General features: G+C 38.5%; 1 protein-coding gene and 1 long non-coding RNA gene across 2 annotated transcripts in view; one reads left to right on the top strand and one right to left on the bottom strand.

Annotated features, from left to right (window-relative positions):
* lrrc2 (leucine rich repeat containing 2) overlaps window positions 1-13,392 on the top strand; it is an 89,756-nt gene extending 76,364 nt beyond the window's left edge. Inside the window, exons 7-9 of the mRNA XM_069929114.1 lie at window positions 3,877-4,029; window positions 10,858-10,994; window positions 12,071-13,392. Coding sequence (XP_069785215.1) covers window positions 3,877-4,029; window positions 10,858-10,994; window positions 12,071-12,120 — 340 coding nt within the window. The 3' untranslated portion in view covers window positions 12,121-13,392. The remainder of the gene's footprint in view (window positions 1-3,876; window positions 4,030-10,857; window positions 10,995-12,070) is intronic.
* LOC138759142 (uncharacterized) overlaps window positions 1-17,325 on the bottom strand; it is a 74,269-nt gene that overhangs the window by 21,276 nt on the left and 35,668 nt on the right. Inside the window, exons 2-5 of the long non-coding RNA XR_011354641.1 lie at window positions 13,785-13,868; window positions 11,557-11,718; window positions 10,657-10,779; window positions 6,260-6,358 (exon numbers count right to left, since the gene is read on the bottom strand). This is a non-coding gene — a long non-coding RNA (uncharacterized lncRNA). The remainder of the gene's footprint in view (window positions 1-6,259; window positions 6,359-10,656; window positions 10,780-11,556; window positions 11,719-13,784; window positions 13,869-17,325) is intronic.

The following is a 17,325-nucleotide window of genomic DNA, read 5'->3' as shown; positions in this document are numbered from 1 at the left end:
TTCAATTCCAGATGAAAGTCAGTTTAGTTCAAAGCCAAGTAACTGGGCAGATCTGTTGATTCAAGTTTCCTGTTCCCTGCCGTAGGATACAGGTACTCCCGACTTGTGGCCTATGTCCATCTGCACATTTGACCCAATTTAAAAAAAAACATATATTGATAAACAAAAATCATAAAATTTACGTGTTTATGACAAACTGTAACAGGAATACAGGACATGTAAGAACCAAAGTGTGCTGGGCTGTAGGTTGGGCGTGGCCATCTTGATTCCTGTGCACATATTCAAATCTTCGGGTGGCACATGCACAGTGTATTGGAGTCGGTTGGTGCCTGTGCGAGGGTTAAGGGCACACATTCAATAGTGTTAGGGCATTTAACTCTCGAGCATGCACCGGCCAAACTCCAATATGTGAACCCACCATGCATGTGCCACCCGAAGACTCACATATGCGCACGGGAATCAAGATGGCCATTACACCGCAAAAGTTAAATAAATGGGACCCAACAGTATCTGATAGATGTTTTCGATGTAAAAAAGAAAGGGGAACAACAATTCATGCAATCTGGACATGTGAGAGAGTAGAAAAATTTTGGGATGATCTCAATTAGATATTAAATAAAATAACAGAAAACAATATACCAAAGAATCCAGAGATCTTTCTCCTAAGTAACATAAAAAATAAAGAATTTGGAATTGACTTGGAAGATGCACAAAAAAGATTTGTCAAGATAGCCCTAGCCGTAGCAAAAAAATGTATTATGTCAACCTGGAAATTGGAAGATAATTTGAAAATACAACAATGGTATATAGAAATGAATAAATGTATTCCATTAGAAAAAATAACATATAGTTTAAGAAATAATATTGAAATATTCGAACAAGTATGGGAGCCTTACATTAAATACAATAGCGAAAACCTACCGGGAACAAACATTACCTAAGTTGATGGAAGGAGAAGAAAAGAAAAGAATGGACTCAGTAGAATTTCTGGTGTATTTTTGTTGAATGACAACATTGTCTAACTGAATTAATGCAACCTAGATTGTATACCTAAAATGGATGAGAGGAGGGGGGTGGGGGGGGTGGCTTGGGAGGAGGGAGGGGGGAGGGAGAAAAAGTCACTGTAAATGTGTGGAAAAGAAAAAGTGTATATCATGGCTATTGTGATTTATGGTGTGAAAAATAAAAAATTTAAAAAAAAAAAAAAAAAGATGGCCGCACCTAGCCATTGGAGCCCGGGACACTAACTAACAAGGTAAGTACGCAATTCCAGGACCAGTTGTTCACTGGAGGGAAAGTTACAATTTAGCTGAACTTGAGTCCTGAATTTATGCTCAGTTAAAGTGCATGAAAACTTGCAGCTCTCATAGAATCTAGCACATTATTACAAGGATCCAAACTGACCTGTTTAGTTTCAGACCCTGTCTCTGGGGTAGCTTGTGATATCTGACTAGGCATTCTCAACCTAGATTCCAAAAGAGATTTATTTCTTTCCTGTGCCATACATACTAGCCTCTCGGGAGATTGAAAAATCCTGTATCAAACAGATAACTGCTTTACTCCCCCGGCATTCTGGTCCAAACAAAATTTTTTTCACAACAATCCCTCTCATCAATCCATTCTAAAACTCCAAATCCTCACCTACGTTGAAGGGAGCTTTAGACAGGCACTTAAACAGACAAGGTACAGAAAGATATAGACTTAGTGTGAGAAAAAAAATCATTAATGAGCAAAAAGAGCTGCAAGGAGATGGTGAACCCTATGAATAATATATCCTGGCTGTTCAGTTAATCAGCTTTTGTAAATTTCTCCTGGCATAATTGGGCATGTTTCCATGAATTTAGTGGAGGGGTTGGAATTGCTTAGATCACTGTCATAAGTTCAAAGAGCCAAATGGCTTCCTCCTAAATCATGAGGAAAAAAAATTAAACAATCATTTGAAAATGATGTGGGGAAATTTCAAACTTGTTGTTTCTGCTCTAAGACTAACTTATAGTCTTGTTAAATCGTCCTGACCAGAAAAGTTGAGTGACCATTTCTATCCGTGGATGCTACCTGACCTGCTGAGAACCTCCAGCTTCTTATTGTTCACTCTGACTTTAAGCATGTCCCCAGCAAAGTATGGAATTGCCTCAACTTTGGGCAGCATGATTGGCATAGTGGTTAGTGCAGTGCTGTTACAGCACCAGCGATCAGGATTGGGGTTTGAATCCTGTACTGCCTGTAAGGAGTTTGTACGTTCTCCCCGTGTCTGCATGGGTTTTCCCCGGGGGCTCCAGTTTCTTCCCACCATTCAAAACATACTGGAGGTGTAGGTTAATTGGGTGTAAATTTGACGGCATGGGCTTGTTGGCCGTAATGGCCTTTTACCATGCTGGATGTCTAAATTTAAAAAAAAATAATAATTTGACCTCTGCTGCTTGACTCCATGAGTTCAATGCTGAAGTACACTTGGAGAAGTTGAGCAAAGTGCCCATAAGGTGCAGGATTACTGTGTTCAGATTCATGGACATTCTAAACTCGGTGGTACATGTGTGAGGAATATCTTCTGCTCACCCCCCCATATTACCAGATACCATACAGTGGAGGAGGAACATAACCATTTAAAGTCAGAGTCATAAAATCCTACAGCACAGAAGTAGATTTGTTGGGCCATGATATTCCTGCTGACCATTTTACTTATCCATACATATTTTGTCCATGGTCTCTGCCTTGGAAATTCTAGTGCTTGCCCAGATAATTGTTAAATGATGGGTCCACCACCTCCCCAGCCAGCACATTCCAGATCCACAGCACTCTATGTGAATATTTATTTTCCCCAGATCCAATTTGAATCATCAGCCTCTTAAATTATACCTATGACTTCATGTTTTAGACATCAATGGAAAATAATTCTTACCATCTCCCTATGCTTCTCATAATTTCGTATATCTCTAGTCACCCATCAACCTCTTCCATTCCAGGGGAAATAAGCCCAGCCTATGCAGTTTCTCCTTACTACTGATGTGCTCCAATGCACATCCTGGCAAATTTTCTCTGATTCCTCTCCAGCCTCGGCATCCTCCCCATTCTTCCTAATGTTGTAATAAGAATTGCATGTAATACCAACCAATCTTTTTTAAAGGTTGCATTTGAAGCAGCTGCATAAAATAAGTAAAATAATCAATTCCAAGGACTCTGCTCTCTATTTGGATTACAAGCCATGCACATCAAGCAATGTAGCCAATGTAGTCTTCAAAATTAAGATATATTTTTTCTTTTGGATATCTGTTGTGTGGCAAGAGAAAAGTTCTGTGGGTTCAAAGAGCAATGAGTCTGGACACAGGCTGAACATAGGAAAGATCTTTATTAAAACAACCATAAGAGGATCACCACAGGGATAACACACACTAATGCTCTCAATCACAAAACATAGTATAATCAGTGAACTTAACACTACTGATACTAGCAACTGTGTACAAACTTGTAACCAAGGGTTACAATATGCTACCTGCTGTTCATTGTCCAATGTAGGCAAGGCTCCAGTGCTATTTAATAGCTCGATCCCTGTGTAGTCTACACCTCACAAACAACCCCTTCAGCATTGTCAACAGTTCACAACTTGGTGTGGAGCAGGGTTCGTCTCAGGTCCGAAGAGCAAAAGAAGTGAGAGTGCTACTGTATATGGTGGACTTGCTAGAGATTCAACCTTGATTGGCAGGTGATGCGATTTCTGATGAGATTCCAGATGGAGAGGTTACATGACCCTCCACAACATCTATTCCTTAAAAATGCCTAAATTAAATAAGATAAGCTAAGATGCTCTGTGTGCTATTCTTCTTGCCATACAGGTGAAGATAGGGCTAACCCTGAACATTGATTTTATATTCTGCATAGGCTCAGCGAGCTCCAGTCCCTTTTCCTTCAGAAGAACAAACTGACATACCTATCCAAAGTCTTGTGTAGAATGACGAATCTAAAGATGCTGGTTGTCAGTGGTGATGACATAAAGAACTTGCCAACTTCTCTTATGACAGATCCCAATTTAAAGTAAGTCCATATAATTTTTCATTTTGTTGTTATTTATATTATTTTCCTTTGTTTTGATTTCCTCCACTATCTCCTTTTCATTTATAGTTTTGCTTAAAAGTCAATAGAAAATAAGATTTGAAGTACCTGTATTGCATTTCTATCATTAGCTGCCTGCCTTTTGCTGGTGTTAGTCTGCCGTTGGGAGGACACATGAGTAATCAAGTGGAATGCAGATGGATTCAGTGTTGATTGTTACATTGTAAGGTACAAATTACTGCATATTAAGATGACCGAGTTCATGACTGCTGATGCATTCAATTGAGCAATAGTACTGAATGAGTAACAAGTGCTGAAAGCACAATAATAGAGATTTTTCTCCAAGCAGGTTAAGTACTAAAACTGGCATAACATGGGACTGGTGCTCCTATAGTAGGGGCATTTGTAATTCATCAGCCCTTTGGACAAACTGAGAACTGTAAAATATACCTACAAATCTTACAAAATATCGAGGGGGATATCTACCAACAATGAGTAGGAGAATAGTTAGAAGAAAGGAACAAAATAGTAGGTAGATTTTTGGAAAGCCAATAAAGGCAAGGAATATTGTAGTTAAATAGAATTATTTAAGGAAAGTGATGGACAGAGGTACAGGAACACACAGGAAGCTAAACACGTGGGTCATACTATGTAATTGAACTGAAGGAGATTTTACTGCATTGGTTTTCGTTGCAATTTGAGATTAAACATTTGGTCATTTATACTGGCACAACATAAATTTTCAAACTGCTCTTTTAAGAGTTAAAATCAATGTTTCCCAATCTCAAATAGTGAAATAGATGTATTGCATTTTTTTTCCTTATGTTTGGACATGTGGGAGGCATAAAAGGCATTGGATAAAGAGATTTATTAAAATGTCCTTTCTTTTGTTATTGGTTGGCGATAAATGTTTCGCAACTCAGCATAAAGCTCCAAACAGTTTACTACAGCAAACAATGAACAAACTCTTCCTCACTGGAATATGGAATGTCACTTCAAACAGCAAAAATGAAAATACCCATGAGAAAAAAAAACTCTGAAGAAAATTATTGTTGCTGGTATGATAAATATTGCAAATCTAGCAGAGTGGAGAATCAAGAATACTTCATTCATATGGGCTTTCAGAATATTTTGGGCATTCAATTATTGATTATATGTGTCAATTGTGAATGAACGTACAATATTTGTCATTTTTTTTCTTTGCATTCACCTTGAAATAATGATGTTGTTCTGTCATGATTGTGGATCACAACACATTTCAGGCATGTTACTTCATTATACGTGCATAATTAAGCATACTGAAGTTGCATTTAGTTGGTGTGGTGTTGTCAGGTTCGTGGTAATGCTTTTGTTAGGTGATATATTTCCTATCCAGAAACTTTATGGCATCATTGTTTAATTGGAATAGTTCAAGTGGAACTTCCTTTTGCTAAATCCCTGTCCTAAATCGAGAAGGGGTGGGGAGTTAGAGGTATATTGAAGAAATCAGGACAAGGCCAATAATGCTCTCCTCACCAAGAGAAGTAAACCTGAGGAAGCACAAAGGCTAAAATATTGTACAAATAAAAGGAGAAATTGTGGTGTTCATCTTTGGTTGATTCCAATAACCTCACAATATTGGAGCAGCTGCATGTTATTCTGCATTTCAAAACTCCAGTTCACTAACATGAGTAAACTTAGGGGTGCTACATTGGATTTCTTCAGCCAGATTACTAATGTAGATCCCGAATCTTTGGTACCCCACTATTTACAATTTGCCATTCTAAGAAGGACCCATTATTCCTATTCTGTCCATTGACAACTATCATCAATTCCATGTATCCATGAAACATTGTCCTGACCATTTATATCCATGGACCTGACTTACTGAGATCTTCTAGCAGTTTGTCTTCTTGCTCTTGATTTCCGAATCTATTTTGTTGTCACCATTCAAGGAGTGCCCACTTTAAAAAAGATTTCCTCCTCTCTTTGAAGCAGGTTTTGATCCAAAATTTCAACTGTCAATGTCCTTCCATGGATGTTGCCTGTCCCACTAAAGTTCCTCCAGTAGTTTGGTTTTTTTCTTGTTCTAAATTCCACCATATGCAGTCTCCTGTGAATCCATGTACCCTAACTGTGTTCACTAAGCTACTCACCTGGGACTTTCAGAAAATCCATATTCTCCCACATTTTCTCTTCAAATAATTCTTATAGAATAGTTCAACATGATTACCTTTTCTTAAGTTTATGTTGGTGCTGCCCATTCATGTTTTCTGCCCCTCTTCTTTCTTAAGTGGTGGTGTCACAATTCCCAGCTTTCAATCTGCAAGAACTATCAGAAAGTTTTAAAAACTTTGAACATTTTCAACCAGAACCCCCATTATCTCAATAACCATCTCCTTCAACACTCTGAGTTGTAGGCCACCATATTCAGATTCCAGTAGCATCTCTTTACTAATGATAATGATCTTTCAGGAATCGATAGATTATTTAAGGCATAGATTAATAGATTCTTGATTAGACAAGGTTATGGGGAGAAGGCTGGGCAGTGGGGCTGAGTGGAAAAAAATGGCTCATAATTAAATGGTGATGCAGACTTATGGGCTGAATAACCTGTTTCTGTTCTATGGTCTAATAGAACCTTAGAATATTACAGCACAGAAACAGGCCCTTCTAGGGCAGCATGGTTAGTGTGGTGGTTAGTGCAACACCTTTATAACGTCAGTGATCAGAACCAGACCTGGGTTTGAATCCCACACTGTCTGTAAGGAGTTTGTACGTTCTCCCCATGTCTATGTGGGTTTTTTTTCTGGGGGGGGGGGGGCGTCTGATTTTCTCCCACTCTTCAAAAACATTCCAGGATGTAGGTTAGTGGGGTATAAATTGGGTGTTACGGACTCATAGGGGCGAATTGGTCTGTTATAGTGCTGTATGTATTTTTTTAATTTAAAATTTTAAATAGTCTGTGCTGAACCATTTTTCTACCTAGTCCCACTGACCTACACCCAGTCTATAGCCCTCCCTAGCTCTCACATCCATGTTCCTGTCCAATTTTTTCTTAAATGTTAAAATTGAGCCCATATTCACCACCTTAGCTGACAGCTCATTCCACCCTCCCACCACTCCTTGTGTGAAGACGTTCCCTCTCATGCTCCCACTAAACTTTTCCCTTTTCACTCTTAACCCATGTTCTCTGGTTTGTATCTCACTTAATCTCAGTGGAAAAAGCCTACCTACATTTACTCTGTCTACGCCCCTCATAATACCTCGATCAAATCTCCCCTAATTCTTTTAAGCTCCAGGAAATAAAATCCTAACCTGTTTAACCTTTCCCTGTAACTCAGTTCCTGAAGTCCCAGCAACATCCTAGTAAATCTTCCCTGTTCTCTTTCAATCTTATTGATATCTTTACTGTAGCAAGGTGTCCTGAACTGCACACAATACTCTAAATTTGGTTTTACAATGTCTTATACAAGTTTACCATAACATCCCAACTCCTATACTCAGTACTTTGATTTCTGAAGGCCAATATGCAAAAAAGTTCTTTTTACAACCCCATCTACCTATGACATAACTTTCAAGGAAATATGTACCTGTATTCTTAGAGTCCTCTGTTCTACTGCTCTCCTCATTTATTGTATATGTCCCTTCTTGATTTGTCCTTCCAAAATGCAACACCTCATATTTATCTACATTAAATTCCTTCTGCCATTTGTCAGCCCATTTTTCCACCTAGTCCAGATCCCTCTGCATGCTTTGAAAACCTTCCTCGCTGTCCACAACACCTTTGGGTTATCAGCAAACTTGTTGGTTCAACCTTATGACACATTCTCATCCAGATCATTGATATAGATGTCAAACAGCAATGGTCCCAGCATTAATCCCAGAGGCACACCACTAGTCACAGGATCTAGTACCACTCTTTGGTTTCTCCCATCCAGCCAATGTCAAATCCAATTTACTAACTCACCATGAATTCCAAGCCTTCCTGTCTAACCTCCCATGTGGGACTTTGTCAAAGGCCTTACTAAAGTCCAAGAACAAAACATCCTTCATCAACTTTTCTGGTAACCTCCTAAAAAACTCTTATCAGATTGGTTAAATACAACCTACCATGCACAAAGACATACTGACTATCCCTTATCAGTCTCTAGTTATCCAAATACTTACTGCATATATTTGATCTCTTAGAACACCTCCCAATAGTTTACCTACTGCTGACATCAGGCTAACCAACCTATAATTTCAAGGGTTACTTTTGGAGCCTTTTTTAAACAACAGAACAATATGAACTACCCTCCAATCTTCTGGCACTACACCTGTGGCTAAGGACATTTTAAATATTACTGCCAGAGCCCTGAAATTTCTTAAGGTCGGAGAGAATATATTGTCAGCCTGTGGGAATTTATCCACCCCTGCTTTAAGACAGCAAGCACTTCCTCCTCTTTAATTTGTATAGGTTCTATGACCTTACTGCTTGTTTTCCTTACTTCTCACCACTCTGTTCCCATTTCCTGAGTGAATACTGATGAAAAAATAACATTTAAGATCTCCCCCATCTTTTCTGGCTCCATACAAAGCTGACCAGTCTGAACTTCAAGGGGACTAATTTTGTCCCTTACTATTCTTTTGCTTTAATATTCCTTTAGAAGCCCTTAGGATTTTCCTTCACACGTCTGCCAAAGCAACTTCGTGTCATTTTATTTTTAGCCTTCCTGATTTATTTCTTAAGGTTTTTTTTTGCATTTTGTATTCTCCTTAAGTACTTCATTTGCTCTGTGTTACCTTACCTGCTATACACCTGTCTCTTCTTCCAAACCAGATCCCCAATATCCCTCGAAAACCCAGGATCATCATCCCTGTTAACTTTGCTTTTAATCCTTTTCTTTTTAAAAATATTTTTATTGAGTTTTACATTTAAACACATATTTTTTTTTAAAGAAAACACATAACAAGTCATCTCATAAACATACAAGTACAAAAAAGATGGAACTACATTAGACAGTTGCTTAATCCACATGAGAAACATTATTGAATTAATCTATAATAACCATGTTGAAACCCATATTTGCCAAATTAATCTAAATAAAAATTGATAAAAATGAAAAAAAGAAAATAAACAAAAAAAAAACTAAATCTTATCTACCCCCCTTCCTCTAATCAAGGTAAACTTTGTAAAAGAAAAGGGAAATTGTGATTCGGATTGCAACCTCCAGACATCGGACAGAGAATCCCCAGAACATTCAAAATTCTTAATTCTTCCAATCATGATAATATTTTATGAATGGGCCCCACCTCTTTACAAATTGAAACTTTCTATCTTTAATGTTGTATCTATTTTTTTCGAAGCTTAAATAGGACATTACATCATGCAACCACTGTGTATGGGTAGGTGAAGAGTCATCTTTCCATTTCAATAAAATTGCTCATCAGACTATCAGTGTGGTAAAGGCTAAAACATTCTCCTGAGTTGCAGACAGAGGTATATCTAGCTCACATGAAAAACCAAACAAAGCAATTAACGGAAAAGGTTCTACTTTGATCTTAAAAGTCATTGATAAAGTTTGAAAAATGTCTTTCCAAAATGTCTCTAAATTTGAGCACTCCCAAAACATATGGATCAGTGAAGCTTCAAAAATTTTACACTTCTCACTTAATAGATCAGTATTTGCCTTTAATCCTGATGGGAACATAGAAAGTCTGTACTCTCAAGATTTCACCTTTGAAGGTCTTTCACTTACCTTTTTCGTCCTTGCCCAAAAAGAACATCTTAATCCATGCACTCTAGATCCTTTCTCATTTCCTCAAAATTAGCCTTTCTCCAATTTAGAATCTCAACTTGAGACCTAGACTTATCTTTCTCCATAATTATTTTGAAACTAATGACATTATGATCACTGAATCCAAAATGTTCCCCTACACATACTTCTCTCACTTGTCCTGTCTCATTCCCTAATGGGAAATCCAGTATCGCACTCTCTCTAGTTGGTACCTCTATATATTGATTTCAAATACTTTCCTGAACACATTTGACAAACTCCAAGCCATCCAGCCCTTTTACAGATTGGGAGTCCCAGTCAATATGAGGAAAGTTAAAATCTCCTACTATGACAACCTTATGTTTCCTGCACCTGTCTGCTATCTCTCTACAAATTTGCTCCTCCAATTTTCACTGACTATTGGGTGTTCTATAATACAACCCCATGAGTGTGGTTATACCTTTCTCGTTCCTCTGCTCTATCCATATAGTCTCAGTAGTCGAGCCCTCTGATCTGTCATGCCTGAGCACAGTTGTGATATTTTCCTTGTTGAGCAATGTCACTCTTCCTCTTTCAATTCCACAACCCCCCCCCCCCACCAACCCCATTCTATTTGCACCTGAAGCATGGAAGCCAGGAACATTGAGCTGTCAGTCCTGCCCCTCCTGCAACCAAGTTTCACTAAAGGCCACAATGTCATCATTCAATGGGGTACGATTAAAACAGTGGTTTTGAAACTTTTTCTTTCCACCCACATACCACCTTAAGCAATCCCTTACTAATCACAGAACACTTATAGCATAGGGAATACTTAAAGTGGTATGTGAGTGGAAAGTAAAAGGTTGGGAACCACAGCTCTACAGCAACATACCACACTGTGATGCAGCCGGCGAGGATGGTCTCAATTGAGCTCCTGTAGAAAGTTGACAGAATGGTGGTTGGCAGCCTTGCCTGCCTCAGTTTTCTCAGGAAGTGTAGATGCTGCTGCTTCTTCCTGACAAGTGAGGAGATGTTTTTTGTCCAAGAGAGGTAAATTATATAACAATAAACACTGCTTTCTATCCTTTATCAGATATATTGATCTACGTGAAAATCCACTTGACCAGGTGGAAGATAAGGGAAATTGTGAAATCTTTGAAGATGCTGAAGAACATGAATTATTTGAAAAAGATTTGATGCACATGTACTTTCAGGATCTGAAGGAAAGAGGTAAGTGTCCAAGTGGCTTTGTTTATTTGGTTCCAAATTGAAGATTTTTTTTTGTAAAATTGGAAATGACCAAGATCACAATTTATGTTGTAAATTTTAAAAATGTAGGAAAATAGACAGGTCAGTAATAGTATCACCAAGCTTTGGTTTAACATACCTCCCATTATAGGAGGGAAAGACCTAGGAAAATGCTGCACCATTTGGTTCTTTGAGCAGGATCTTTCTTGCTTGGGAATGGGATGTTGAGGAGAGGGTTAGTGAGATTGTATTGGGAGGTTACCAAAGCAAGAGAAGCTAGGAAAGTCACAAATTATATTTACTTTGACATTTTTGGAGGATTTCAAAGTGGATATTCTATTTGGGGTACCTCTGCTCTTGATCCAAGTCTTTTTATTATCTATAGCCTCTTTCACACTTGCATCCCACTAAATTGGACATTCAGTGCCCCAGGATAGGAATGGGGGTTTGGCATTTCACACTTGACCACTCCTAACTGGGACAAACAATTGCAAGGAGCCATCGCCAGGGTTAGGACTGTTCTACCTTCTACTGGTGCAATTACCTGTTTCACACTTGCTTGATTGTATCACCGGCGTCTGTAGATGCCGGGGATTGTACTAGGGGTAGAGGCAGTCAATCCGCGGAGAGAGATGACGTGATCTGACGCCGACGTTGAGCTGATTTTGCTTTCACACTGGGCACTTTAATTTTACATGTAAAATTTCTTGAAAAAGAAATAGAGCATGCTTCTCAACTTAAGATTAATATTTAAAAACTATATTTGAATGATTTGCTCTAGAATTTCAATATGTTCTATAATTTTTATGTTTATCTCATCAGCAGCTACTTGGAGTATTTGACAAATACACTGTTACAATATTTTATCCCTGATTCTAGAAATAGTATGTTTGAATTAAATGTTATAAAAATTACTCTGACATTTGACAAATTCTCTGAAATGTTAGTGATCCATTCCACTAGTTTACTGCAAAATAAAGTAAAATTCATCCTTAACCAAATTTCAGCAATGCTAATGTTTGATAACATAAAACAATTTTTTTTTTGCTTTACTGCAGAAACAGTACCGACCTATACAACAAGAGTATCCCTAAGCCTGCAGCTCTGACATCAATGGGCACCATTTCAGCAAAACAAAATGGGATCTCAAGAAAATTCATGAATGACGATGCTTTGTCAAACACATGGACTCAGTTTGAAATTGACTTCAAATAAATTAGCCATGGTATTTTTAGAACTGAATGGTTTTGAATGAAAGAGTTGGTCAACAAAAATTAGAATTTTTTTAAAATCTTGGTATGATGCTTTTATTTGTGGCTCAGTTCAGTGGCTGACTAATTATGTGGGTTGTTGATTGATTGAAAATATTCGAAATTACCTGGCCAAATATTAAAGTGTAGAAGTTATGACATAATTCAAAAATAATGAAATGACATGTTCTGGATATCTACAACAAGTATGTATTATAGTTATTTAGGTGTAAGAAAGGATTCTAAAGAAATACGTGCAGTTTCTATCACTTTATTATACTGATTTCCAATTCACAATAAATCAGGAGAATATAATCACAATTAGAAAGACATTTTGCCATGCAAACTGAAGAGACAAATGAAGTAAAAAGTCCATATGAACGGTAAAATTCATATGGACTTTTTAACTTCATTTTGCCTCTTAGAAAATAAAATAATTAGATCTGCATTCATGAGGATATTCTTTAACTGATGAGTTAATCAATGTGAAAATACTATAGAATAATTAAAGATCCTCTCAAAATTCTGTTAGGGGAGAAGTTTTATGGAGTCAAATTCTAAATTTGATGTGAGTACATCAGTCACTAGCTGTAGTTGTCCCTGAACATTTGCTTCCTTTGAAGTCATTGGAATGGAATTGCTGAAAGGAAGTACATCCTCTCACAAACTCAGCATGAATGACCATTGGTGAATGTCTGCCCTGTGACTAATCAAGTCAACGTAAATGACTGTCTTAAATTATTTGATGCATTTTTTTTCTGCTACCCCATTGTAAGTTCAGAGAATTTTCTACCAGTGTTCTTTCCTTCAAATGGACAATAACGCAAACTTTCAGGTTGAGCTGCCGTCAACAAAATGAGCCCAGTATAAAACTAACATGAAATTGTTTTGTTCTATTTAACAGCAGAATTGCTGAATAGAGAAGATTAGGGTGGTAGAAGCCTCTGGGTGCAAAACAGTCAAATTCTCTGCATTCTCCTGCATTAATTCTTAATAAATACAGTTCATGATGGCAAGAAAAGTAGAAAATTGATAGCAGCCACCTTTAATTATGACGGATGTACAAATAATTTCTATTTACAACTAGGTCTAAAATTATGTCCATATTTGCATGTATTGAACAGTATCACACAAATATGATTTGTCATAACTACATTTCAATAAGAATGATTAGATTTTGGCTTTTTGTTTTTAGCTTAAGTGTCTTATCTGACTCCTTAACATGCAAATAAGCTAAATTCAATCAACTTTCATATTACAATTACATATTTTCAAAATGTATTATTCCAGACTAAATGGATTGTTTCAATAAAGTAAATAGAAAATCTTTTTGGTTTTAGTTAGAGGATTACACAAGATGCTGGCATAAAAATTATGTAAGGTAGTGGAATTCCACCATGTTATACAGACGAAGGAACTCCTATATCGCAGCTAGAGGAAACTCCTAATTGTGTTTGCTATCTAGTAATCATTTGTATAATTTCATGAGCATAAATATTCAACATGGATAGATTAGGTGTACCTCTGGTTGTACAAATCACAATTATAAGCAGGATCCTTTCTGCCACCTATTGGAGCTTTATCCCATTCCCTTCAGGAGAACAAGCTTAACAAGAAACATGGAAAAAAGGAAAAATTAAATTGCAAGCGAAGAAAAAAATCTTGAATATCTTTTACTGTTTGGCAAAGTGTTTATTGCAAAACTTCAGGCAACTTAGTTTTTCTGATTATATAATGAACATTATAAAATTTATTTTTGCTATTTTTCTGAGTAGAATATGCATAATTCATGATACGTTATGTATTAAAAGGAACAGCAATTACTTTCAAACATTGCTAGTTTGTTTATTGTTAATGATGGCCTAAACTGTCAATATGTTCTTTGGAACATATCATCCTTAATTCTTCTATAATTGGAATATAATTAAGTGTATAGAAAATATTGCCTCATTGTTTTGTGTGATAGTTTGTCCATAGTTTACTGTAAAATATTCATGATTCACTAAAGCTCTACTGCAATCAATGCAACTATTTATTTAATTACTGAACAAATAAAATCTTTCAGTTTGTCTGTGCATTTCTCTTCAGCGTGATACTGGAAAATGGTGGAAGAAAATATCGGTTTATTAACCAACCAAAATATAGCAGGCAATTTTTTCTGGAAAAAGGATAAAGCAACTGTGGTGAATGTCTGCCAAGCTGCCTGTCTCCCCTCTGGCGAGCCTTGCTGTACTAACATTGGCTGTGCATTATCTCTACTGTTAAGGACACTCCCCTTGGACATAACTGTATGTGCACCTATTGTCTTTCATTATTGTACCATGAGTTTCTGCTAATAAAAGCCATGATTATTGTTTAACCACATTGTCTTTGTCTATTTCATCAACTGGCAGTTCAATTTTATTAGCAGAAATGGATGCAGCACTCAAGCCAGAACGGCTGATAATCGACGAGTCTGCCCCAAGGGCCAGAGACATTTTCAACCACTGGATTGCTTGTTTTAATTTCTACATGGCTCAAAACAACTTGGTCGATGAGGCAATACAATTGGGCCACCTGAACTCTCTGTTGGGTGAGGTCCCTTTCGCCATAAAGCAAGTAGCTACCATTCTGGCTATAGCCCGGGAACGTCTGACTGCTTACAATGCAGCGCCACGGAATGTGGTGCTTGCTCGACACCAGTTGCTGACTGGACACCAGAAACCCAGGGAAAGTGATGCTGCCTATGCAGTGGCCCTCGACTCGCTGGCAAACGAATGTGATGTCAGGGCAGTCAATGTGCAACAACACCACAATGCCTTGAAGCTGGATGCTTTTGTTAACGGGATTTAGTCCAGTTACATCCGACAGAAGCTGGTGGAGACGGAGCCCTTAACCTACGACCGGTCAGTCACTCTAGCCAAAACACTGAGAAGTGCCATGCGGTCCAGTGAAATGCTAGAAACCGAAAAGGAAACATTCCTTTTGCTGGAACCCCGAAGGAAAGAAAAGGGCAAACTCCTGAAAAATGCTGCTTCTGTGCTAAGAGCTGTCACCCCGGACAGAAGTGCCCGGCTCGATTTGCTACCTGCAGCTATTGTGGGAAACTCGGCCACTTGGCTAAAACGTGTAAGGCGAAAAGTACTCCAACTGATAAGAAGAGAAGCACCACGAAAATGTGTCCTGGAGCTGCAGGAATGGAAGACAATAGGTGCATATACAGTTATATCCAAGGGGAGTGTCCTTAACATTAGAGATAATGCACAGCCAATGTTAGTACACCAAGGCTCGCCAGAGGAGAGACAGGCAGCTTGGCAGACATTCACCACAGTCTCCCCCCAGCAGAAGAAGGGTAAAATCAAAAGGACAGCTGCTAGGAAAGACTGAAGCAAGTGATACATGGATACCATGTTTCGCCTTGAGAATAATCTAACAGCCAAAGTACGCCAGTATCTAGCAAACAATCGAAATATAATGAGATGTTTTATGAATATGTCGGCCTATCAGGCTGGAAGACTGTTAATCTTGCTTTAAAAACACATAGTTACCCTGTTACCCGGTGGCAGGAGGTGCTGCCTGAGGCACTACATTCTATTCGGTCTTTATTGTGTACTGCAACAAATCAAACACCTCACAAATGTATGTTTGCCTTTCCTAGGAAATCAGGAACTGTGATGGACTGGCCAGCCTGTTTATTTGAGCCTGGAACTGTACTGCTGAAGAGCTACGCTCGGACACGTAAACAGACCCCCTAGTCCTACCAGTTCAGCTCCTGCATACTAAGCCCAACTACGCTCATGTTAAATTCCCAGATGGGAGTACTGACACTGTACCCCTAAGAGAACTGGCCTTGCCTGGTTCGCCCCTTCCTCGCACCCCTACTCAGAGTGAGCCTGAGAGGTTGGACTCACCCCCCCCCACCAGCCTGCGACCCCTAGTAATCTTTCAGATGGCCATGCTGAGGCTCCACTGCATCACGCTGGCGATTCTGGAGCGGGTCCAGAAGTCAGTCCTTCCCACACTACAGACCCAGGAGCTGTACCAGTTCCCAAGGTTGCAAAGGAGCCACCTGTTTTAAGACGAAGCGCCAGAATTCATAAACAACCTGATAGGCTGACATATTCATAAAACATCTCATTATATTTTGATTGCTTGCTAGATACTGGCGTATTTTGGCTGTTAGATTATTCTCAAGATGAAACATGGTATCCATGTATCGCTTGCTTCAGTCTATCCTCGCAGCTGTCCTTTTGATTTTAACTTTTCTTCTACCGGGGGAGACTGTGATGAATGTCTGTCAACCTGCCTGTCTCCTCTCTGGCGAGCCTTGTTGTACTAACATTGGCTGTGCATTATCTCTACTGTTAAGGACACTCCCCTTGGATATAACTGCATATGCACCTATTGTCTTTCATTATTGTACAATGAGTTTCTGCTAATAAAAGCCATGATTATTGTTTGACCACATTGTCTTTGTCGACTTCATCAACTGGCACTTCAATAACAAAATCAGAACTGTGCTCCACTTTTCCATTGCTATATTTATTCATCAAAGCAGCGAGAAGAGTAATGTTATAAATATTGCAAAACACAAAAGTGTTGGAGAAATTTAGCAGGTCATTCAGCATCCATTGAAAGTAAATGCAGTTGACTTTTGGGCCAGAACCTTCTTCATGAGTGCTAAAAAATCAGGCAGTTGAATAAAAAGGTGGGGTAAGGTGACAGGGAGGAACACAAGATAGTCGGCAAGAGGTGCATACAGGTGGGAAAGAAAAAAGATTTTAAAAAAATTTCGTCATACAGCACAGTAACAGGTCCTTTCGGCCCTCAAGCCCGTGTCGCCCAATTACACCCAATTAACCAACAAGTGGTACATTTTGAAGGATGGGAGGAAACCCATACAGACACGGGGAGAATCTTCCTGAGTGGTAACCATTTACCTTTCGAGCACCAAAGCCTGGTGAACTTTATACATGTTAAATTCTGTGCACAGTATGAGAGTTGCCTGCAACCATTGAACTTGGAGGGAGGAATGAGAAGTGAGATTGGACAGTGAACCAAAGAACTTCTCTGAACTTACACAC

Source organism: Narcine bancroftii, chromosome 1 (assembly GCF_036971445.1).
Source record: "Narcine bancroftii isolate sNarBan1 chromosome 1, sNarBan1.hap1, whole genome shotgun sequence".
NCBI classification, from domain to species: Eukaryota; Metazoa; Chordata; class Chondrichthyes; order Torpediniformes; family Narcinidae; genus Narcine; species Narcine bancroftii.
The sequence above is the reverse complement of the archived record's forward strand: the minus strand, read 5'-3'. Positions and strand labels throughout refer to the sequence as shown.